This window comes from Homalodisca vitripennis, chromosome 4, assembly GCF_021130785.1.
Source record: "Homalodisca vitripennis isolate AUS2020 chromosome 4, UT_GWSS_2.1, whole genome shotgun sequence".
Classification (NCBI taxonomy): domain Eukaryota; kingdom Metazoa; phylum Arthropoda; class Insecta; order Hemiptera; family Cicadellidae; genus Homalodisca; species Homalodisca vitripennis.
Window position 1 is genome coordinate 196893434 of NC_060210.1, and position 27048 is coordinate 196920481.

At 34.0% G+C, this 27048-nt stretch overlaps 1 protein-coding gene across 1 annotated transcript in view; it reads left to right on the top strand.

Moving 5' to 3' along the window:
- LOC124360862 (polycomb protein Scm) overlaps positions 1-14696 on the top strand; it is a 30208-nt gene extending 15512 nt beyond the window's left edge. The window contains 10 exon segments of the mRNA XM_046814824.1: positions 1510-1544; positions 1546-1696; positions 3380-3526; positions 4439-4585; positions 5314-5514; positions 6176-6358; positions 9161-9364; positions 10083-10231; positions 11498-11673; positions 14310-14696. Of these exon segments, the coding sequence (XP_046670780.1) occupies positions 1510-1544; positions 1546-1696; positions 3380-3526; positions 4439-4585; positions 5314-5514; positions 6176-6358; positions 9161-9364; positions 10083-10231; positions 11498-11638 (1358 nt within the window). The 3' untranslated portion in view covers positions 11639-11673; positions 14310-14696.
- The last annotated feature ends 12352 nt before the right edge of the window (positions 14697-27048 follow it).

The window sequence follows — 27048 nt, forward strand, 5'->3', positions numbered from 1 at the left end:
GTGGTGTGGTGTGTGGGGGGGTGTGTGTCTGTGGCGTGTGCGTGCACGCGTGTGTGCGTGCGTGCGTGCGTGCGTGTGTGTGCGTGTGTGTATGAGAGTGACTGGGTGTGTGTGTGAGAGAGAATGAGTGAGAAAGTGGGAGGAGAGTGCGAGTGAATGTGCAAAAGGGAGTGAGAGGGAGATTGACTTAAAGGAGAGTGAGAAAGAAATAGAGAGAGAAATTGCTGATTCGGCTTGTGTTTGTTGATAGTTTCACATGCAGGACGAAAAGATGCCAAAATATTTACAGTGTTACATAATTTTACAAGTTAGGTAATTGTAATTAGCTTATCGAATAAGTAGTCTCAAATTGTATTACCTTTCTTTCTGATCTATTTCTAATTCGCTAATTTAAGTTATGTTAAACCTATTCATAAATTGATCACAAGAGTTAATTTTTTGTTTCTTTGAATTAATTCTACTATCTTTTTATATTTATACTTATGGTTGCTATATTTGTTTAGTAGACTTTTAGAGCTCGTTCCCAGCACACAGGCAAATGCCTTTGCTGGGAACATATTTCACTTAAAAATATGTACATATATATTGTTTACTGTGTGAAATAAAATTTCTCATTTCTTAGTTATTTACGGTTACATTTTTAGCGAGTGTCTATACAGCATTTCATTACCATTAACCCTTTGCATGCCTCTAATAAATCCATTAACTTTCCTATAACACCAAGAAAAGTTAAAAAAATTTGGTTTCTTTAACTCCAAAGCTAAATAAAGAAAATTAAACTATAAAAGGTAAAAGCAAAAAAAGTATAAAACAGAGGATTTTACTTAAAATTAGCGTATTTATTGATAAAAATGAAAAAAAACTATTTACAAAACTATTTAAATTAAATTAAATACACCTTCTTGCACTATAAAGCAAGATAAATGTTTCAAACTAATCACAACACTACCACACGATAAAAATAATAACAAGATACGTAGTAGACGCGCACTCGTAACAACCGAGAAAGCAGTAACACACGCCACGGATATGTTTGGTTATGGCTTTGTAGGAGACGCAGAATTGACGAGCAGGTGGTCGGAGTTAGACAAAGGGCGCACCCCCCCTGCTACAGAGTGAAGGTCGTTTATAAATACTTCCTTGGCAACCGCGATAAGCACGGAGCGGAGCTTACACCGGGCATACCAAATGACTTCTGTAAACTAATAAACTCTCCCAGAGGTATGATTTATAATATTGGATATAAATGTATTTAGCATTTTGGTAAAAGTCTAACATTCTAATATATCCGTCTATGGTGTGGGAAGGGTTAATATGCCTATTTTTTGTGATTCTTTGATACTAAGCTAAACAACAAAATTGGCAAATCTTTATAAAGATTTTAATTTTAATCAACAGTACAGACAAGGACTATAGAATGTAATATTATATGCCCTACTGACTTCAGTTTGTAATATTTTCTGTACGAGGTTACTAACAATATACAATTCCTCTGATGTGTTCTTGCAGGATTCCGAATGAATGCCTCGTCGTGGCCCATGTTCCTTACTGAAGACACTTAATGGTGCGGAGATGGCACCGGCCAAGATATTCAAGAAAGAACCGCCCACACCCAGGTCCAACATGTTCCAGGTCGGCATGAAGCTGGAGGCTGTGGACAAGAAGAATCCCCAGCTGATATGTGCTGCCACCGTGGGTTAGTTTGTTGTTTCCAAATCTGCTACGTAACATCACTTGTACTCTCTTGAAAGTATACAGAACAAAATATACATACACATTTGGTACAGAGTGTGTGTTAAGTTAAGGGTTAATTAATATTGTGTATATTCGTATATTATCGTTTGTTAAAATTTAAATTTTGGGAGTTTCAACAAATTTTTGATATGATAATATGAACTGAGTGAAGGTTAAGTAGAGAAATTGGAAATACGTGTGAAAGAAAGGTAATAGGTAGTGAAAGGCGATCTCTATCTTGCAGCATGCAATGAGGAAGCTGTTAGCTTTTTCAGAGGTCAAGCTGTATAAGACCGTTTTTAAACCAACTTTGCAAATATGGGTAATGTTTCTTTCTGTAGCTGTTGAGTGTTTTTTTTTCTTTTTAATATAACTTTGTATAGTTACATTATTGCAGCTTGAATCTTGCAGCGTGCTGCCAAGTACCTCTGAGTCATGGTTGACAACAAGTTAAGTTGGAGAGACCAGATCTTCCGTACGGCGGACAAGGCTGCTAAGGTGGTCTCTTATCTTAGTAAGCTGATGGCCAATGTCGGGGGTCCTTGGTCCAGCAGAAGATGGTTATTGATGTCCGCAGTCCTGTCCGTGCTCCTTTATGGGGCAGAGGTGTGGGCAGACGCTCTCACCAAGGAATTCTATAGGTTGCGACTCGCCCGGGTTCAGCGTCAAGTTGCGCTCCGGGTGTGTTCCGCCTATCGGACAGTATCCGAGCCTGCCGTCCTGGTGGTTGCCGGAGTCATCCCTGTCAAGCTCTTGGCAGGGGAGAGGAAGGCGATTTATCAGAGACAAGGCGAGATCAGCAAGGACGCAGCAAGATCCGAAGAGCGCGCCCGAACCTTCCAGCAGTGATAACACAGATGGGAGCACGAAACCCGAGGACGTTGGACTGTACGACTCATCGAGCAGGTTCAACCATGGGTCGAAAGGCGGCATGGCGAGGTGGACTACTACCTCACGCAGTTCCTGACAGGTCACGGCTATTTCAAGTTGTAATATACTTGAAATAGCAAGACCGGATGGGCAAGATCGGTTCACCGGATTGCATCTACTGCCCGAGCGTACCCGACGACGTGGAACACACCTTCTTACGCTGCCCGCATTGGGAAAGGCCCTGCCTGGAGGCCACAAGAAAACTCAGTGTTTTTTCTGCGAAAAGATTATGGAGGATGAGGGGAACTGGGATTGTTTGTCAATCTGGACCGCGAAGTGACCCACTGAGCGGCCGGATAAGGAGCGAGCCCCACGGGCTTTAGCCAAATTTAGGTCTAGCCTGACGTAATGTGATAAACAGGTTAGAATCCTAAAGAGTAGAGGAGGATTTTTAGTGGGTAAACCCGTTTTTAGGGGAGTCCCACACTACAGAATGGCCACCTGCGTGTGTAATTGCATATTTCCTGCCTCTCCCTCAAAAAAAAAGAAAAAAATTGCAGCTTGAATCACTAAATATCTTAGTTACAGGCTTGTTATAATGGTTAATAGGGACTAAGCTATAGAGAAACATAATAGTGTTGGAACATTATCTCGGCAAGGTATGGTTCTTACTTTTCCTCATGCCTTTGCCTTGGAGGAAAACGTTTAAAATTACTTTATTCTAGCTTATACTGAATTATGTGGGTGATGATTTGGGATGACCGTGTTGTGACAGGAGCTGAGAAGGGAGAGATGATACACGTGACGTTTGACGGGTGGAGAGGTGCATTCGACTATTGGTGTAGGTACGACTCCAGAGATATCTTCCCTGTGGGCTGGTGTGCCAAGAGTGGACATCCACTGCAGCCTCCAGGCCAGAAGAGTGAGTATATCCTCTCTAACTGTTGTCATGTATCGAAAGATGGCTGCTGCCAAACAGTACATTCATTTCGAGTTACACTTTTTGGTTTTACTTGGCTTGCAACTATTCTGAAAAAATGAGTTATATCTAAATGAAAAACTTAGCTAATTGATATGTCTTTCTAAACGACTTCTTTTGTAATAAATATTTATAATCCAAACAATCGTCTGAAGTTGAATAGATTTGAAGCGTGTTGTTATAAAGAATGACAGAAATAATATGGTTTTATATATTTATTCAAGAATAGACTATTTCAAAGATGATATATTTATAAAAAGAATAAGTCTTAATTGTGTGTGGGACCAATAAAAAACTACCCATTAGAAGCCGGTGTATACACTCTCTTAACTTATCATTTAATTTTCATTTAAGCACAAAAATGAAATGTATAATTCCGTTTCAAAAAAAGATAAAAAGGAAAACCAGACATTCCATTCAGTTTCACTGTCTGACATTTCTGAGTAAGTAACAACAATATTGTGACAAATTGTTACACAATTAACACCCTAATAATAAAAAAATATTGATTAAAATTAACAATATTTGATGTTTTTTCAAAATGCGTAAAATTATTAAAAAAGTAATACAAAATCATATTTAGGCTTTGTTTTTTAACAATTAGTTTATTTTGTCGTGAAGTAATTGTATTCCTCCATAATTGTTTGTGTATTTTAATGTAATTTACTCACTCTCACAGCTCAATTAAATAACATGAGTCAAAATTAGATTTAACATTGTAGCCTAATTGGCCATATGCATCTTATTATTCTTATCAATCGGCCAAAGCAGAATTTATGTCATTTCTGTTTTCACCAGAGTTATTGCTTAGCTGTAATCGTCTGTGCCAATGTTGCTTATAACATGTCTGTTTAGTTGCCAGTGGAGCCAGCAGGTTCAAGACCCGGGTGTGCGGTCTTCCTCCCACCCCTGGTGCTGGGGATCTGTCTCCTCCTCCAATGCCGGTCACCCCCACTCCAGCAGATCCTGTGTCCTCCACCACTCAAAAGCAGCCAGTCACGAGTAAGTTGTGTCAGTCAGGTTAAGTTAGGTTAGGCCAGATTAAGTTAGGTTAGGCCAGGTTTAGTTAGGTTAGGCCAGGTTTAGTTAGGTTAGGTCAGGTTTAGTTTAGTTAAGGTAGGTTAGTTTAGTTTAGGTTAGGTTAGTTTAGTTTTGTTTAAGTTAGGTTAGTTCAGGTTAGGTTAATCTTTTAGTTGGTTGAATAAATGTTAATTCTAATAATTGTATTTAAAAATTTTTGTAATGAAAAGAGGCTTTCTTTAGCCCCAAATACCTGAATTGCTGTGCTCAACTTGCCCTGAACGTAACAAGAATCAAAGCTGCAGAGCCCTAAACAGAAAAATGCTGATCTATTATCTCAAGTCTGAAAAATTTTTCATATTGGACCCACATCTTCTTTCATGAGTGTATATAAATTCATGTCACATCCGCTGGATGTATTCAAACGTACAAGAATTTAATTTACCCCTTGTGTCCTTGAACAGTTTTTGTTGTATTATTTTTTCTGCTCAGTGATAAGAAAGTCCTGTGAAATCAAGAGTTAAAAAATAAATATAGATTAAAATACATAAAAATTGAGTCCAGCTTTACTGTGGTGTTAAATATATTATATATAATCATTTTATTTTAAAACTGAAGACCAATCAGTGCAAATAATTTGAATTTTTCACTGTCAAAATCACCTGAAAATGGAGCTTATTTGTCAAAATACGTGTATTGTATGTTTGCAGCTACTCTGTATGTGAACCCTGGGTGTTGGTGTGGACCATACCTGGACCCGCGCAAGGTGTCCCAGTTGCCGCTACAGTTTGGCCCGGCCACCATGAGTCGAGTACTGCGCGAGTCCGTTCAGAGCCTTGTACACTGCGCCCTCGATGAGAAGCAGATCTTCGGCATACTGCGCCAAGGCGATGGGAAAGTCATCATCACAGGTGTTGCTTTCCACCATGTTCTTTTAGATATATAAATAAACGTAAGCAGACAAACTAGACTTTTTTCTTCATAGTTAAGGGAGCCAAGTTCCAGTTTTCATTGTATAAACACACCACCCAGTTTTTGTGAATTCAATAGAGGAATGTCCGTTAAGAAAGATTGACCGCACTATTTTTGGTGGGGATTAAAATAGGAGAGTATGAAAAGAGTTAAAATATTGAAAAAAATACTAATTTCTCAGATATAATGTTCTAAATTAGCACAGTTAGATCCAACCGTCAAATACGCAAATAATAGCTATATCCCTTTCAATGGTATAAAGAGACAGAAAGTTTCCATTTTCTACCTTCATATGGGTTTTGACTGATTTTACTTTTATTTACATGTCTGACAGTTTCAAGTGTGTGAAGCTAAAAAGATATAATCAAAAGGAAAAAAAACTGTTTGATATTGTGTAACCCTTTTGATACCTTCTCAGTTCGACCCCACCAAATGTAGTACAGCTGATGATTGATTTCTTTTTTAGAGAACGATTCCTGTATTGATTTCACAAATGATGCAAATTGGTTCTTCGCTCCTGAGCCATCAAGCCGAACAGAGATTTAAAAAGTAATTCTTGTGCTTGGGCTTGTCAATAATACATAGTATACTATGTTACAGCTACGTTTGAGGGCAAGACTGTGACGGTGAGGCTGCCACTGATAGAGAAGCCGGAGGAGCTGAGCAGTTTCCTGGAGATTCTGCTAGAAGAGCTGATGTGCTGCGAGCAGCTGTTCACCTCCCAGATCCTCAACTCTCCGTGTACCAAGTGTCCCAACGCCAACGGTTCCCTCATGAAAGCTGGTTCGTCTTTAACCTTTATCTGCATACAAGTAAAACTCGTGACAGTTTATTTACCACATAAAAAACGTACATAACAAGATTTATATAATTATCATGAACATGAATTACTGAGTGCAAGCAAAGGTATAATTTGCTCAATGTGACACTTACATTTTATCTTCCAGATCTTGCAAGAATCTGTGGAAATGAGGGGTCTTGAGAATTTCACATATTAATAGTTAGATAGGAACTTCTTACATCCGGTTCAACTTGTGGATGGATGGGTAAAATTATAACTGAAGAGTTACCTCTTTACTATTAAAATGTAAGATTATCATTAACGTATTAAATATGTAAATTCTTAGATCATGTATAGATTTCATTCTTTAATACAGTCTTTTTTGCGACTGTAGTCATGTATGGACTCCAGGACAGTAAAGATAGTAGTAGTGTGGGTCCTCCGAAAAGGTTACACATATATTCGGGTTACATACAGGGTGTAAATTAAATCCTGATACACCTGGATATATTTCAAACGGATTGAGATATCGATGTACAACCTTCACCATACTTATTTTTTTATCATTAAAAAATTTATAAAAATATTTTAATAAGTATGGTGAAGGTTGTACATCGATATCTCAATCCGTTTGGAATATATCCAGGCGTATCAGGACTTAAACCATTGAGTGCCACAGTGTCGCTAATTTTGACGTTTCGTATTTCGATAATATTTTATATAGTACAAGATTATTTTGGCCAAGTAACGAGACGGCTGTATTCAATAGGTTCCAAACTATCGATAAATATGAGTTTTATGTTGTTTCTCTACTATTTTATTTGTGAAACTTGTGGTGTTTGGGTACTTATCAACAGGCCACTTTTTTTTGCGAGTTTTCCTTATCGGGGACAAAATAAATTACAGTTAAAAACGACAGACTTTATTTAACCTATTTTAGAATTTACAAGTTATTACGACAATCAATGAAAACAAGAACTAAAAGAACAACGTTTTATTATTTGAAAATGCCAGGTCATTCGTGTGTCTATTTGGAGACGATTTGGCGATGGGAAGTATGACTCATTGAGTCATTTTTGATTAATTATGGAAGTAGGAAAGTATAATGAGTTTGTTTTGGTCCTTGATAAGGAAAACTCGGCCAAAAATAGTGGGCTGCAATAATACCGAAGTACCTATGCAGTGATTCTGTCTTCCAGTCACGACATGCTGTGTTGCGTAACGACCATTCTTGTTGTTTATGTGCCGATAACCAAGCTTTTGAGTAAATACAAACTAAAATATTAACTTATACAGTATTTTACCATATTTCTTTACAAAAGTAATGTAGTGGTTTGAGTTGTATCCAAGTGAAAAACGTGAATATTCAGTGTAAATATGTTAGGGTTATTATTTAGTATACCTTAGCAAGTATTTGTCTCTACATTTACTAATCATATTTATTTGTGTTATATATGTATATATCGCAAAAAGTACTTGCTCCGCCGGGAGTCGAACCTGGATCTCTCACTTGCCGGGTGAATGTGCTACCATTACACCACAGAGCGCTTACTTTTTCCGATTCAATTATTTTGTATTTGGCCGTATCTGTCACATATGCGTTTAAATAAGCAAACTAACATATGATCGGAAGACCAAATAAGGCTATTGCCATTTATACAATTTAATGTAAATAGAAGTCGTTTGACAGGTATTTGGTCTTCCGATCATATGTTAGTTTGCTTATTTAAACGCATATGTGACAGATACGGCCAAATACAAAATAATTGAATCGGAAAAAGTAAGCGCTCTGTGGTGTAATGGTAGCACATTCACCCGGCAAGTGAGAGATCCGGGTTCGACTCCCGGCGGAACAAGTACTTTCTGCGATTCAATGCTTATTGAAATTAAATAAGGCTATTGCCATTTATACAATTTAATATATATATATATATATATATATATATATATGTGTGTGTGTGTGTGTATGTGTGTGTTTTTATTAGGTTTTTTGTTAAAACTACACTATTACTATGTAATTTCTAAATCTGACAAATGAAGTACAAATTTATAAAATGTCAGTACCGGACAGCATTTTGTTAACACATGTAATGCCATGTTTTTTTTTTTAATTCTAGAATAATATATTATACATGAGTTTTCTTAAGAATTATATGACCTTTATCATGGTATAGAGAAAAAATCTTTAAAATACAGTGTACACTCAAATTAGGTCAAAACTTAACTTTTTTATAAAAAAGTAAAAAACTTTTTTTATTAATATTGAATTTTGTTTATTTTTATAAATTAAATTTTGTTTATAACGATATGTATTATATTCTGCATTTAATGAGAAAAAAAAACAAAAACAAAAGTGTGGAAGTCTGTTGGGTAGTTATTTTATAACAGCTTTTTGCCAAAAGATACAAATATGCAAGAAACAGCCTGGCACTTTATGCATATGCCTTGGGAAAATACCTGTGGCACTCAAAGGGTTTAATTTACACCCTTAGATGTAAGGGGTTATTTGCCCATAACTGTTACTAGGAATGTCGTAGCGATGTGTTATTCATGTCATTGTGTTTTTATTAAATAGGTAATTAAAATGATGTCACATTTGAAAATTTAAAAGTGACTCTCCTTTGGAAAAGGGGGGAAATTTTTTATCATTCAAAAATCCAAAAAAAATTTTAATAAGTATGGTGAAGGTTGTATATTGATATCTCAATCCATTTGGAATATATCCAGGTGTATCAGGACTTAATTTACACCCTGTGTATCTGTCGAGAGGGTTACACCGCAGTCACTGTGTTACGTTGTTACAGAGATGAGTGAAGCAGTAGCTGGTAGTGGGGCCAGCACCAGCAGTAGTAGCACCAGTGCTAGTGGAGCCACCAAGCGGCGGTGTTCTGCAGAGAGTTCGTCCGACAGCCCCGCTCCGGCCCCCGCCACCTCCTCCCCCTCCCCATCACCTTCTCCTGCTCTCGTTTTACCCCACTCTGCGGCCAAGCAGCCTCGCAAACCTGTCGGTGAGTCTCGTTATAATAAGTGTAATGTCTAGATCGGGAGGAATTTGTTGAATTCTAACTTTTACTGCATTCAACCAAAAAATGTTAACTATTTCATTATCGTTGAAACAAACATTAGTAGCCCAAGATCAGCTGATCTGTAGAAAAGAGGATTGAACACAATGACCAAGTAGACAGAGGGACGTACAGTTTAAGGAGGGATTTTGGTTTGATTGCTTTGGTAATACTGATCATTGTTTTTACACTTTGTTTAGTTAGAGTGGTATTCCTCTAACAAGCCTAGAGGCTTAAATGGTGTTAATAGGTTAATAGGTATGAAGTATTTATTTACCACAAATATTACACATTTTAAAATTTGAATGCTATTAAATTTAATTACTATTGAAGGTTTGTAGTCTATTATGGTACAAAATTTAATACCAATCAACTATGTTAAGAAATAATTGTTTGAGACTGATATTTTCTTCACTTTAATCAAGAGAAAGAATTGTTATATTAGGTTGTAGTCTTCAGAAAAAACTATTTGTTTACAAACATCCATTAAACTATTGGTCATCAATAAGATTTGATGAATGTCTACAATATTTTAATAACATTGCTTGAAATTAAAATTATACATTCTTGTGTAAGCGTTTATTTAAAATCTTATATGTGATTTAATTTAAATTTTATCAAAATAATGAATACATTCTGTATGACTATTTTGTGGCAATGACAGAGCAAGAGGCTGCAACGTCGACAACGCCATCAGAAGGACCGCCCAAGTTGCCGGCGGACCCCTCCGAGTGGACTATAGAAGACGTTATCGCCCACATCTCCTACACCGACCCTGCGCTGTCTGTCCATGCCGATCTCTTCAGGAGACATGTTAGTAACTCACTCTCACCAATTTTGTCTACCAAAACTGTATCCATTAGTATTATCTTAATGTTTATCTAACTACATTCCTTATATTTTTGTTTTAATTTCAATAATTCATTTTACTATTCAAAGAAGTGTTTGTTTTAATTCTTTTTATTGAAATTTAATATAGATGTTAATGGTTAAAATATTCCTAAATACCTATATATTTAGGTATTTAGTTAATTGAATCAATTTTGGTTTTCAGTATCTTTTTTTCCAGCCTTAAAAATTATTACTGTTGGTATACACTATTTTTTTGAAAGCGCTCTGTCAAAGTTTTCATGGTATTTCAGCTCCACTGCCTTTTCTTATCACAGCATCAAGATGGTACACTCTGGTTTCAACAAGCCCTACTAGCCAGTAACATTAAAAATACGAAGATTTTGTCAACAAACTACCTTTTCTTTTGTGTAAATGTTTTCTGTAGATATATAAAACCTCACCTGCCTCATAATAGGAATGAGAATTCATTGTCTTTCTCAGTATATCCGTCATGGGAAGATTTGATATTAAGTCTTCTAGTACACTGAACGATCATGGAAACAAATCATTGTGTTACTTACTGAAAACTATTGTTGTAAACAAGCTGCGAGATACAAAATAATCACACCAAGGAGTTGTTCAATATTCGGCTCTGCCGTCTAGACCATAATGCTTCATATATGGTGTTTGCCAATTTTAGGGACAATAGAATGAACATAACCCAGATCCAATCCAAGTTATGGACTGAACTGAGTTGGAGAAATTATTGGGGTTGATTAAAAAGCAAAAGGGAAACAAATGAAGAGACCTGTGGAACTCCCATTTTAAAATTCTTTATCTTAAAAACACAGTCACTATTTTTATCCCCTCTCTTTCTCCTGTACTTTTTGAATTAATCAAAAATGAAAAAATAAAAATCCCAATGAGTCTTTTTACATAATGTTTTTTTCTTATGGCTATCTTTTCTATTGTTGTAGTAATTTGTATGTTACTTCCATCAGCCCATTAACGTTATTGCAGAGTGAAAAATTCATATAATTCAGAAATGAATGGCTAATAAAGTTTTTGATAATCGATGAATAACGTTCAGATGCATGGATTAAGTTTTTCGCAATGTCGACATTTGATTTAGGTTGTGGATTATATTAGTAGATGACAGGATTATAGATTTTGAACAACTATTTGTATCTATTAATATAAAACAATCCATATATAACAAATAAACTGATTGATCTGCAACTTATCCAGGAAATCGATGGGAAAGCACTGCTTCTGCTCAACTCGGACATGATGATGAAGTACATGAACTTGAAGCTGGGGCCGGCACTGAAGATCTGCAACCTGGTGAACAGGATCAGACACAACGGGCGGCGGCACTTCCTTCTGTGATACCACTCCTAGAGAGGCCTCTGCCCACTTGTCAGGTACGAGGACGTCTGTCTTGTACAGTACGATAAGTTTTGACAGTCGATACAACGGCTCTGGATGTCTTTTTGGACTTTAAAGGGACGATTAACATGTCTGGTGGTCAAATCCGAGACTGGATTAAAATTTTACTCATGAGAATGGTAATAACTGCTTCCCTTGCAGTGGTCGGAGGAAGGACGACTAGGAGCCAACAGGATTTCGGACATTTACAGAGACTATTTTGTAATATACAACAGTGGCGATTGTCGGAAATCAAATCATCCTTTGTTAATAGTAAAGTTTACAACAATGAAGCTAGGGACTGTCCCCAGGCAGTGTCAGTCTTGTTTAACCTTAACCCATTGCGGATCACTGACGAGCTGGGCTTGTCACGCAGCGGCCGGGCCTGATGGCACGATGACGAGCTCAGGTTGCAAAAGCGGTCTGCTTTTAAGTTTCCCTCCAAATAGTTCTATTAACGTCTGATAGATCGGGCGATCGTCTTCACTTGTCAACTAAGAGTATTTAACAACGGTCTACATTTAGAGTTTTCAAAAGTTTTATAAATATCCTACAGATCGCAGTTGTATGTCGAAGTTGAAAAATCATTCATATGAGGTTACTCTCAGCTTTTTAGCGCTTCTGATTGGGTGTTTTCCTCAGTTGTTATTATAATACTTTTGAGGTTAGTGACAGAACTAAGCGACGCAGACGTACATGTTGGTGGGTTTAGTCTAGACAATGGCCCGGATGTTGTAATCGCTTCACCCGAGCCGCTTTATTTAGACTATGATTCAGACATCATCCCTGCCACCCTGGAACCTTGCTCGCGTGTTATCATTCCTACATCACGGATACCCCAGCAGGCCCATGTCCCATCTGAACAAATACCTTCACAGCTGAATTTTCTAGTATTTAATAGCGAGCGATACTGTGGCGCACCATTGCTGTTCGTGCGGCCGCTGACCGTAAATTAATTCGTGCCCAAGCGACAAAACAATACGATCCGCAATGGGTTAAACCCGGTGGTTGAAATTCTTGTTTGAAACTGGACTATAATTTAACAATTTTTTAAATTGACAATAGACAGTAGACAAATATTTATTGTAAAATACGTTATCTGCTATCACAATGTAATAAAAACTGGTACATAGTCAATGGTTAAAACTATATAATTAAAGTTATTCTAAAACATTGCTTTTGATACATATTTTATTGATATAAAAAACGTTATGACATTAAAAAAAACGTTGATTAAATACAAGGCTTGAACCCATCTTAACAGTTTTTTAAGATATAATTTCATTATTCGTTTTCATCATAAACTATCTTCAAAGAATTAATTTACACTATAATATAGTTTTTTGTCAAAGTGCTTCTTTCAATTTTTTTCTAAATGTAGATAAGGGAAGTTTTTTATATGACTGTGAAATATTATTATATAATTTCAAACCTAGATAAAGAGGACTTTTCAAATATTTTTAGTTTATGTGCCGGATATTGAAACAAATAAAATGTATTGTGTGATATCTATGATTTAATTTGTATTTTTCAAGTTGATCAGGATTCTTAAGTACCAATTTAAACATTTCAAAAATATATATACATGGCAAAGTAAGGATATTACATTTTTTTAATAATGGTTTACATGTTACATTGCTTTATTAGTTATTTTATTAATTTTGTCTGTAGAATAGTGAAACTAGTAATATATGTGATAATAATAATACAATTAAACTCAAGAGATATTTATTGTACTTTTATTGATGTTCTTTTAATCAGTGGATTCTAGAAGATAGTTTTCAAGGTATGTCACTGATTTTCACACCAATAGCCTATTATTTTGACCAATCAGGGATCAATAATGACTTCTTATTACAGATTTACCGGATTTTTATTTTTATATAATGCGATATTGTCTTCTTTGTTCAAATTACTTTTTTCTTGATTGTGTCCAAGGTTTCTCTTATTGACCTTGGATAATAGTTTGGAATTTTTGCAAAGTCTTTTGAATTCTTGCAAAAGAACACTATCCTGTGGACTTGGTGAATTGAGTGTACTCTGAAATGTTTCAGGAAGAATTTACAATTCCGCTAGATGTCATTATCTATCAGGCCAACACTGCGTAACATATAACCTAGTTATGGTAGGAAGGGTTGATTCAATTGAATTTCGAGTTTAGCTCTAGTTTACCTTCCTTTAATGGCAGCTCTGAAATTTGATACTGTCTCAGATTTGACTCCTGGAATCTGGAGTTGTGTTCGTCTGAAGAGATCCAAAGAAAGTCGATGACAAAAAACTCAAAACAGCACATTTACATCGTTTTCACATCAGAGACACCTATAAATAGATGAAGTGGTAGTCTCATTGTCTCATCAGGTACACAATTGTCCCCTACGTCAAAACGATGTAATGTTTCGTTTTCAGCTTTTTCGTCTTTGACTTTCTTCGGATCTCTTCAGACGAACACGACTCCAGATTCCAGGAGTCAAGTCTGAGACAGTGTCAGATACCAGACGCTACAATAAAAGGAAGGTGAACTGGAGCTAAACTCGAAATTCAACTGCGCAACAGTTTAATTTTTATACATATAACAGTAATTGCCCTTTAGAACATAAAAATTGCAATATAAAAGTTGTTGTTGTTGTTGCAGAGCCGGCATGTACCTGAAACGGTGGGTTGGACTCCTACCCAAGATAGGCTGTTGATCTTCGTTTACCCAAGTAATTTAATGTGTTGAGACTGAGTTGGCCTTGTACAAGGCAGCTGTTGTCTATGTATTATCTGTACATAGCCTTATACAGATCACTGTTGTAACCTCCGAGTCTCACCCACTCATCCTCATGGTTATGCATATTTATTTGTTATGTACATTATAGTTCGTTTTCTCTATTTTTGAGTTTATTAGCGTAATGATTATTGTCAATGTTAACAGTCAAATTCGATCTATTTGATTTTCTATCTGTGGGTCACAAAATTTCACTCGAGGAAGGCACACGTTTTTTATTGTAAAAATTCAGGTTAACACAAAACTTACTAAACAACACTGTGGCTGTGATTCATATCATCATATAAACACGTTTCTTCAAAATGTCGATCTTTCAGCATGTTAAGACTTCTTCCTTGTAGCTGTCAAATTTTAATCGATAAACTTGAGCAACATTTTAACCCCATCAACGGCATTGTAAATAATGCTCTTAGCTTATTGCGATAAATTAAGCCTAATGAAGGCGGTATTTATGTTTCCAACAAATAATTAGCCGAAACACTCAAGATATATATAAATTGTTACAGGATCAAATTCCTGTTACGTAAATCATCAGCTTGATTGTTTATTGATTTTTGTCAGATTTGCCATATTATTTTGATGTGTAATTTAATGAACAATGTAAAATACTGACCATGGAAGTTACCTCTGCGTTTATTTTCATTTAGTTAAATGTTACTCAATTTCAGTATTACTGTCCTTTATGTATTTACATAGGCTACTACATGAACGGGAACAATAGGGAATCGATATAAATCATTGAAGGAATAAAAAGGAGAAGTTCTGTAGAAAGAGATAGCGATCTCTCGTACTCATCATTCTTTAAGTTTGTTTACGATCTTCAAAATAAGGGATCACATGAGAGGGGGTTTACATTTGAAATTTTTGAGTTGCCCCCAAAATCCCTGACTTTTGGGGGACAAAATCTTAAAATGGAACTTCCTTTCCACATTGCATCACTACTCTAAGGATATCTCCTTATATATAAACTTTAGAAAAAATAGACTTTTTGTTCACTCCTGTACTGTCTACTGAAGGTACATTTATTCCAATTAAATCTTTACAAATTAGTGTACATGGCCGGAACAATTAAATATGGTAAATGCCAAAACACCTATTTTCTACAGTCTATTTGTATCAGCTCAGAGGTAACTTCCAGCAGGCTAGTTCTCGCAGTTTTAATATCAGCAAGAAATTCTCAAGAGTTAATATATAAATTAGAAAACTTTTAACACCTGTATTGCTTTATGAATATTAATTTCAATGAATAGCTCTGAATCGACCCCAAACTTTTGTCCGTGTCACTGCAGAATGGTTTAGATTTTTTCACAGTTCAAAAATAATCTTACAGCCTTTTCTAAATAAAAAAAGTTACCATTTACTTAAGTTTGATAATATTTAGATTTAAAAACAAAAAACTTAAATAAAAAGGTTTGTTAAAACATTTATTGAAGCATGTCAAAATTATCGGTGGCATTCTTTCCAGTTGAAATTCTGGGTCCCCACAGAAGTTATTTCTTTATCTGTTTATTTTTTGTTAATTATTTTGGATTAGTGAGTTCTACATTGTAACAGTCATTATAATTTTGTATTAGTCTTACAAAAAATATTATTAAGTGTGTCACATTCTTTACAGTAGAAAAACTATTATTTTACGCAATCGGCAAGGAAGTTTTTTTTTATAAATTAGCACAATATGTTGGGTTATATTTGTTTGTCTACTATTCTGGCAATAGTATTTATCCTGGAAAAATAATGATTATGTTTTGTTTGAAACCTATTGAATTGTTTAGTTTTTAGGACAATTTTGAAGACTGTAAATTTTTCATGAATTCTGATGGTTCCTTTGGCGAGACCATGTTATTTTTTTCGTAACATACTTAAAATAGTCGTACTGTATTTTTCAAGACGTTCACGGAAGGAGTAATAATATTTTCTACAAGTAGTTGAACTTTAAAACATGCACGTCTGTACTCAGGGATATTACATTAATCAACAGACAATAATTTGTTTTGTTTTATTGATTTTACCGAATCAGTAGTTTAAAATGTATTTTTTATATGAGGTCCATTGCTGTGTATGGAAATACAATAAATTGTTGTTCAATTTGTGAAGAACTACTTAGGTGTAAAGTGAAGTGCACTCATACCACATGATGATGCACCTCGGTGTGATAAGGTGTGGAAATCTATGTGTTAACCGTTTAAGCTAATTTGTAAACTATAACTGAATTCGAGTGATAATCAACTCAATAGTAATGTAACGTGATAACATGATCACATCTCTACATGTGAAAAAATAAGCTGAATTGGTTTAACAATTTAACGAAGTATAAATGTACAATTTATTTTACTGGATAAATTTAATCAAATAACAAAAATTGATTTGTTTTGCGAGTTTTCAACGATTTCTTTATATTTATATTATTTGTTTTCGAATGTATGAAGATGCATGATTGGAGAAAAATCCAAACACATTGTTATGAACAAAGTACAAGTATTAACCCTTTTAGTGCCGGAGCATAATGAAAAGGTTTGACCGAAAAATGCCAGAGATTTCTCTCAAGGTAGTGCCGAAAATTGCCAAGCCAACGATTTTGTAACATTTGACTAAAACATTCATAAAATCAAACGGTTTAAGATAAGCTCTTATTTTTTTTACAGATAATTTTTTGATAAAAAACACAAAACATGTATATACTGCTTATTTATTATTATAAATTATTTTATATTTTTATTACTTAAATGTAGTTTAATTTTTTAAATTAAAAATATTTACTTACAGTGTATATTTGTTCACTTTCACATGAGAAATAGCAATTTGAACAATTATTCCACTATAAAACATAATATCAATTGAACAAGAAAACAAAACCAAATACAAACAAAAGATTTGCTCAATATTTTAAAAACCGTAAAAGTTGTCTTGTTTTTTAGAAATCTACATTTTCACTTTTTTGTATTGTACACCAAGTTTTAAACTAAATATCTAATTAAACTTACAAAATTGCTATAAATATTTTTTCTTGCAACTTGGTTCATTCTGATTGTTTATATACAAACAAATGTATAATACTTAAAAAAAAATTACTGCTGCAGAATTTTTACGGAAACGTCCGTTTATATGAATGTTGATATTTTTCGGTTGTTTTCGCAACTTTCGTATGTACGGACGATGGCACTAAAAGGGTTAAATAAAGAATTTTCGTAAACAATATTTATTTTGTATAAAATGTGCCATACTTTTCTAAATAATAAGTACAGAGACAAGAGAAATCTGTCAATTGTTACGTAACAAGCTGCCTGTTTAAATAATTCCCCCCCCCCTTACTATCAGGGAGATGGCTGTACACCACAACATCGTCATAGTAACCGTAAAATAAACACTGCTAGTGTTGTGTTCCTTTCAGGATTTTTGTACCTCAAAGAACTGTAGGTGAATAACTCAAATCCTCAAACTGTAGTTTCTAATCCTAGGCAATAGCTCTAATAGTTCCTTAAATTTGTCGTGACAATAATCGGGAGTGACTCATCATGTTTCCTGGAATATTTGATAACAATGTGCAGTTACACAAAAATTGTCATAAGAAATTGTCACTTATTTATATCTCGTAAATATTTTTTAAACATTGTAATTTGACTTAAATATCAGTACATCTAATTCGTATTACGGTTTTAAAATAAAGAGGAATATTTTTTCTTGTTAAAATAGCTGCCAGTCTATAAATAATTTACTATACGATTTCACTAAACAGAAATAATACAAAAGAATGTTTTACAAACCAAACATAAAATAAAAATGTGATAAAATTAAAAAAAAAATGTTGATTGTTGTATCATTTTATTAAAAAAAGAAGACATGCGTTTATTTATTATGACGTTAAAAAAAATATCAGTAAATTTATGTTTAAAGGTTTTCGAATGTTTACGTTAAACATTAAAACATTATATTACCTGGCAATGAATAAATACAGCAAATTTATTAAATAATGAATAAGGATTTTAATTTTAAAAATTTTCTAAAAAAATTAATAAATGTTATAAAAAAAGAGACATGCTTTTGTTTTCGTGTAAAAAATATCAGTAAATTTATATTTAAAGGTTTTTGAATGTATCATGTTATTAAACCATTATATTACTCAACAATAAATAAATACAGATAACACCTGTACAACAAAATAAACAAACCGAGTCTTGTTTTTTGCTTCGGAGAAGTTTTATTGCTCTTTAGGGTTAAAGTAATAATTATCTTAAAAAGTCCAACCATATAAATAAGCGCAAATGAAAGTATCATTAGGTTAATAAAAATCATGCATGTGATTATAAAAATTAACAATTGGATCCAAAATACATCAGGGCTTAGCCAGTGTGGAAGTATGTTTGTTTTAATGTTTTATTGTTGTCAGCCATTTTACATTATGAATGAAATAATTAATTTTATCATTTTATCTATTTTAGTTCATGAATTATGTGATGAAATTGATATGAAAGTGTATGAATTATTGGGACAAAAATATCAGAATTTGTCATTAACGGAAATATTTATGTCAGTTTGGCTTGCACTGAAAAGAAAATTAAAACTAAATCATGCTTATTCAACGTAAACCAAAATATTCAGTCAATTAGCTAATAGAATATTGAATGTTTATATGAAGGTGCTTTTCTGGACATTGTAAGACGTAAGGTTAAACTAAATTAATTATCTGTATTTTAATATGGATTTGTTGACTTTAATGTTGTCTATGGTAAAAAAAGTTGTGTGATTATGAATCACATGATTAATGCTTAAAAATCGGAGTTTAGATTAGACAATGGTGTTTGTGTTGTTGGAGGGAAATATTGAGTTAGTTTAGAAGATAATTTGTTTTTATTAAAACTGTTTTTAAAATATGAATTTTTTAGAATTTAAAAAAAATCTGGATTAAATTATTGCGTACTAATTTATTTTATTCCAGTGTTTAGATAAATTTACGTTTACTCGACAATAATTTAATATTATTGTTTTGGTTTTATGTAAAACGTATTCAATATCAGAAATTTGCCTTGTACAACGTTATTTATGTTGTGTACGATCACTGGATTAAAATGAAATAACCAGGTTAGCAACATAATTATATAAATATTAACCGATGCACAATCTTGCACACATTGCAGTAAGTGATATGTAATGCCATAAACCTAATAACGTTCACACCAGACATGTCACCAAGCAATGTTATTATCGATAGTGTTTTTGTTAACTTTGGACCCGTAACGTGTAAGTAGTCTATTGTGATAATATATTATTATTGTAAGTACTCTTTGTATGGCTTACTGAACATTGTGATAGTGATCCCGCAGGGGGTCGGATTTTGTTTATATCAGAGCCTCGGACGGATACGCCGAGTTTGACCGTTTATTTTATGTGCCAATTTGTTTATATTTGCCTGATTGAATTGGTTTACAGATTATTAGTTTTTGTATCGGTTTACTCTGTTATAAATTTATGAACCCGCTACAATACTGAGTGGTGATCGTGATGTATTGTATGAACAAGAAGTTTGCAATTTTTTTTATATTCAAACCTTATTTTATTATGATAAATTATTTTATGTTCAATTGTTAGGGAGAATGTGTACCAATGTATTGTAAAATATTTGTGTTACATAGTAAATATGTACAGTGAAAGCAAAGTATAAATAGTTATTCTGCAATAGATTGTGTACATTTATTTGACCTGCCCTTTAAACTATACAAGCCCTAGTAATATATTTAGTTTTTTATTAGTCTATAGTATTATTCTCTATTACTATATAACAGAGTAACACTCGGTTGGGTGCTGGGTCATGAAGGTATTCATGGGAATGAAAAAGCGGACATCCTCGCCAAAAAGGGAGCTGAATCCACAATAAATTGGAGTAGAGCCTCAGGATTAAGACTATTCCAAATTGTTTATCTCTCTTTACGTTAAAGGGTGGACAGCTCTCCTAGACCAGAATAAGGAGGATATAAGACTGATATTAGGAATGTTTGTCAACAACAACAAACACCAACACCATGTTCCTGTCGGATATGGCCCTCTGAGGAAGCACCTCATGAAGGTAGGCCTTAGTCAGAGTAACGAATGTAGACTCTATGGAGAGGAGGAGGAGTCAGCAGAGCACATTTGGTTAGATTGTCCTGGCATCGTAGAAACTCGGAAAAGATATCTGGGAGCATATCTCCTCAGCCCCAAGGACATTAGAGAACAGGAACCCTTAAATCTGATTGGTTTTTGCAAAAGCCTCGGTCTTTGAGGGCACAAAATTAAAGTAAGGGAGGCGCAAAGGTCCTTTTAGGACTAAGCGCGGGGACAAAGTGTCTTTTCCCACAGAAGGAAAAAAAGATTCTCTAGTTTAGTGATGCAAATGAGTATAAGATAAGTGTCAAGTACAATGAATATAAACAGAATCAGTATTTTAATTTTAACACGTTCGCTGCAGCTGACTGCCTAGTCAAAGATTATTAATGCAGGAACCAATTTGTGCAGCATAAGCACACAAAATACTTTTTCTTGAAATCGATAGAAGAATTTCCCCAAGAAAGAAATCGATCGTCAGCCACGTTAGTTTTGGCGGAAGGTGAAATGTGACGGTATCAAAAGAGTGAAAAATGTAGAGTAATTTTTTTTTTTCGGATTATATTTTTCTTAACTCAATACACTTAAAACCACCTGTCACATACATAAAAAAATAATATGTATATTACCATCTGGCAATTATAGAGACTAGAAGTTGGCTCTTTAAGGTTATTTCATAAAAAATGACTTTTTATTAGTCATATTGAACAAAAATAACACATGTACAATAAAATTAATGAAATTGAGTTTTGCCGCATATTGGGTATGTCATTGGGGAGATCTTCTGTAGCGATCGTGTTGAATGCTTACATAAAGCAGTATGGAGATTATTGCAATATTTCAGTACTGGGTGCCTGAGACCGGTTTCAACATCGAAAGAAACATCATCACTTAGACTTTGGAAAAATAAAAATTAACTATCTCCTCTGTGGGGTTATCAAAGATGTTAAAATAGAGTTTAAATAATATACACACATACACATAAAAAACTGTGTACTTAATTGGTTTGCCAATCATACCTAACTTAACTCATTGATGTCAGGTATGCAGACAGACCAATCAATTCCTGTTGATGAATGATTACAATGTTTGTTTCTTCTTATCAGGAACAGATCATGTTATTTCCTGCCTGTTGTCTAATTGAATTTAAGTATCAAATATAATGTTTTGGAAATTCTTTTGTTCATTCAAAACTATTGATTGTGAAATATCACTTGGATAAGTACGACTCTTGATACTGCAGAACTAAGTTATTTGTCACATTTCAATTATCGTTATCAGCTGAGCAAATTTCAGTTGATGATCAAGAGCCATCATCAATTATCATCCTGGTTAATAGCTAATCAAGTTTCTGTTGATCAAGATCTGGCAATTATCATCGTTATCAACTAAGCAAATTTCAGTTCAAGAGCCATCAATTATCATCCTGGTTAATAGCTAATCAAGTTTCTGTTGAATCAAGATCTGGCAATTATCATCATCGTTATCAACTAAGCAAATTTCAGTTGATCCAAGATCTGTTAATTATCATCAGTGTTATCAACTGAGGAAATTTCAGTTGATCAAGATCTGTTAATTATCATCATGTTATCAACTGAGGAAATTTCAGTTGATCGTGATTTTATTTGGTCAGGCTTTGACCAAATTTAAGACTTCATTAAGAACGTTGTGTGGAATGAGAAAGAAATGAATGATGTGTTAGAATAGTATGAGTTAAATGACATGTAACGTTGTTACTAACCAAGACCAGCAAAACCTTAATAATTACAAGAATTATTTTCAAGACGTATGACGAGATTGTTCAGTTGATCTTGAGTTTATTGGGGCTTTAATAAATTTTCTAGTTTTTAACAATATTTCATAAGGCAATATTTTTTACAATTTTCGTTATAAATTGAAGGTTTAAATTAAAGGACGATTGTCTTCTATGAGCAGTGAAACTAAACATTTTCAAATAATCAGTAACTGTCTCTTAAAGTTCTTAAATAGTAAAAAAGATTAAAGAACAGTTTTTTGGAGAAATGGAACGATAGGTTTTATGGGTTTTTTAATGATGGTCTGATGGGTGATTGAGATGTCTGATGCCAGCCATGTATATCAAGTCACAAAACTGACATGAAACAAAAATGGTAAGTAATATGAACTTATATTACATCCAAGTGTTTATCATTCATCTAGGTATCTCATTTGTTTTTTAGAATATGACATTTTTCATTTAATTGTACTCGCTTTTAATTACATTTTAGTGTGATGTGTTCAACAGCAAGAATGCATTATCATCTCGAATAGGTTTAATCCAATTCTTGTTTCAAATAATGTTCCACTTCTTAGTTTGTATCAGAATGTTCCTCTTTGATGGGAAAAAGCATATATTGCTAGAAATATGGCACTTTTTATGACAGTTACAAGATATTTTCCTGTCCACATGATACACACCATTAATGTGAATTAATTAAACATAATTTTATGTTCAACAATGAATAATTCTAAAAATCAACATTCTTTCTGTAATAATTTGTCAACATATTTGTTATATTTTGAGGATTCACCATAAGCTTTGTCTAGGAACATACTACTGAATAGAAATAACATGTTTAACCTTAATCTTTATATTATGTGGCCGGTACCATAATTAATTATGCCAAAAATTGTCGACACAATTAAAATCTTGACTTATTTCAGCCTCTATGGAGAGAGCCCATCTACAGTTAATGGGTGTTAGACTAAAACTTGCAGGACGACTGATAAAATAGCCAGACTTAAGCTCAAGCTGGCTCAAAAGTTGAAAAAAATGTTTGAGATCAGTGAAGAATTAGATTTCACAGTGTACAGTGTCAACAAAGTTCCCTGCAGTTGTGACTGTGCCTACATTGGGAAACAAAATATGTAATATCTACATGAGTTTGTGAACATACTACACACAAGAATATCAAGTCATAACAGAACATGTTAGTTAATAAACGAAACATTAATAGAATTTAACAAAACAAAAGTATAAAAAAATTTGATACAAAATTCGGAATTCCTTTGAACACACATTCAGTTTTGTAAGTCTAAAACAAAAACCATTCTTATTGTTCTAAACGTTAAGGCGACCTTTGTGCGCATCTAATAGAATTACCAAACGAGAATGATATGTAATGGAAATAACGTACAAACTCAAACCAGGGAAAGGCACTCCCGGAGTACGAGTATATCTGAATAAATTTAAGCAAATGTAAATAAATTATATAGGCCCAATTCAATGTTAAAAATTTAAGTGCTGTTTTTAAAACAAGTTAGATGTATGTTATACATATAGTATTTTGGGGGGAAGGGGTTCTATACACCTCATTTCTCACTTTGTTAGGTCACTCTTTATAAATGCAAATGTTTACTCAAATAAAAAATTATGGTTGCCTGTAAAGTCGGTTTTACGGGCGAAGATTTTACGTGACAACGTCTTTTTCTCGGTAGAATATTTATTGATATGAATATTATTAAATTGCACAATAGGAACAAGGAATTGAATGAAAATAAGAATTGCACAAATTTTAACTATAGAAATATATTTTGTTTACTAAAACATTGTACATAATTTGAAATTAATTAAAATTTGTTATTGTAAATGGTAAAGTTGAATAAAACATTTACTAAAAATTGAATTTGAAATTCTTGCTAAACACAGTTAAATTCTAACTCCGCGCGTGGTGATTGGTCGGTTTAGTTCGTTTGTTTGGTCGCACTGTTATGACAGGTTAGAGGTTATAATTTGTTATTTTAAATGTTTGACTAGCAATACGCGCTGTTTCTTCTCAATCGACTGAATTACGATTGATTGCAGAGTGATTTAAACTAATAATTTACTTAACACTATCAACATTTGTCAATAGTATGACATAACCTATAAACTCAGTTTCTCAACTTTTGTGTCAATCTAACAATGGAAAGAATTCAGATAAGATTTTTGAAGACAGTTGGAGTCCGGCTGGGATTTAACTATAGGGAGGTTCCGGTGACAACGCTAAGGGATGCTCTTGGACTGCCCCTGCTGGAGTCAAGAAGAAGGTATCTGGACCTGATGTTCCTGCACAGACTGCTAAATGGTAGTATCGACTGCCCCGATCTCCTCGGCATGGTAGATCTGCGTGTTCCAGTCGGAGGCACCAGGTCGAGAGACCTCTTTGGAAAGACACATCAGCTAACCAGCTACGGCTACCACAGTATCATCCCTCGTTTACTGAGACATGGGAACTCTGTTTCAGCACGGGCCGACTTCTTTGGCTCTTCACCCACTACCTTCAGGGAAAACATATTGCACTCGTGATTATTCAGGAAATTTATACTTATTCTTTTTTTCTAGTCTTATCTTCTTTTTGTTCTTAGGCATAGCATTTAAAATGTATTTAGATCAAATGCTAGTTGGTCCCATTGTAGTTAATAGCATTTATATACCTACATATCAGTATTGTTCTTGGGTTGGTTGAAGTCAATTGTTGTTAGAGAGTATTTATTGATTGTTGCTTAGTTTATACTCTTTGTTGTTACTATTTGTGTATTTAAAATAATTATTTGTTGGAAATTATTTATATACATCTTGAAGCTATCTAGTAAATATTGTTGTTAACTTATGTTGTAATTTGTACTTTTGTATGTACTAGTTGCTTGTTTGTACATTTGTGTAAATGGCACTGACCGTTGATAAATAAATAAATAAATAAACAATTAATCAATCAATCATAGTTTACGATAATGAAATATCAGTGTACACTTATTTACCTTTATTGTTGTAGTTGTTGTAAATGACGAATCTAAGCACTCCACATTTTCACGAATAAACATAGTTATCTGCTTTATCCCGTGCGGCGGACCCACAGTTATCTGCTTTATCCCGTGCGGCGGACCCACTGGACGGGCATCGTAACGTTACCGGGCGTTACACTTTTTCATGAGTGACTCCGAGCCGCAACCTAATTTAAGACGTTGTCACGTCAAAAACAAATATGTGACCCTATGGTCCGTATGTTAAGGCAAACAAGGGATACTTTTTTACAAATAACTGTTTTGTATAAATCTGAACTACCGATAGTGCCTCCCTCCCCTTTAAGTCCCTTGAATCTCAACAGTTTTGAATTTATTGTAATACATGGTTCTAAGGACTTTTTATTTTAGGAATCAGTTTTAAATTATTTACAGACAAACATATACTTGTGGCAACATCTAAGACCTAACCTGCAAATATTTCATGTCTCATAAATGTAGTTCTTTATCCTTTAGTTCAGTAAACATTAACAAATATTATTTTTTAGAGACAGCCAGGTTATTTACTGCACTTTGTAAATGCGATGTTTTGTACGATATTTTTTATGTTCAGATTCATAAAATTACTAAGTAGTGTTTTACGTTTTACCGAACAATGTATTTTACGCAATTTACCGGACCCGATGTAAGGGTTTGGAAGAACGTGTATTGTAAATAAAGTACTCGGAATGAAATGGCAATTACAGTGCTGAAGAGATAAACTAAATTTCTGAATTTTGTGACAATCAATGGGCAATGGTATGTCAGTCACACCGTATCAGTCCTTGTGATTGGTTAAAATGACGTATTTGGTAGTTTCTTCAGGCCACTGGCGCGAGCTTTAGAAATTATATTTTTGAAAACCGTTTACCTGACTCGTTACATTACACATATAAAGACTTATAATATATATATATATATATATATATATATATATATATAAATCTGTAGTTTATATCTTCCTCAATACATTAGTATACATATCATCAGATATCTTGCCAATAAATAGTTCTTATATGCAAAAACACAGAGCGCATCAATGATGCACTTCCGCACGACACACGGCTTTTCTAAGCCCATCAATGATGTGCTTCCGCACGACACACGGCTTTTTCTAAGCCCATCAATGATGTGCTTCCGCACGATACACGGCTTTTTTCTAAGCCCATCAATGATGCAATTCCGTACGACGCACGGCTTTTCTAACCCATCACGATCGCACGACACACGGCTTTTTCTAAGCCCATCAATGATGCACTTCCGTACGACACACGGCTTTTCTAAGCCCATCAATGATGCGATTCCGCACGACACACGGCTTTTTCTAAGCCCATCAATGATGCGCTTCCGCACGACACACGGCTTTTCTAAGCCCACCAATGAAGCGCTTCCGCACGACACACGGCTTTTTCTAAGCCCATCAATGATGTGATTCCGTTCGACACAAAGCATTTTTTCTAAGCCCATCAATCATCATGCATACACTGCTAGGGTTAAGTTATAGTTTATACTTAAAAATATATTTACTTAGTCTTGTAATTCAGTATTTTTATATCAGCTTGTAAGTGCTATATATATATATATATATATATATATATATATATATATATATATATATATATATATATATATATATATATATAACACATTAATTTTTGTTCCCTACGCGTAGACTATGTGAAAGAAAGTACGAACTGAACTTCCTCATCCTTCGTTAATTAACTGAAATCTTATTGTGACATTAGTAGCA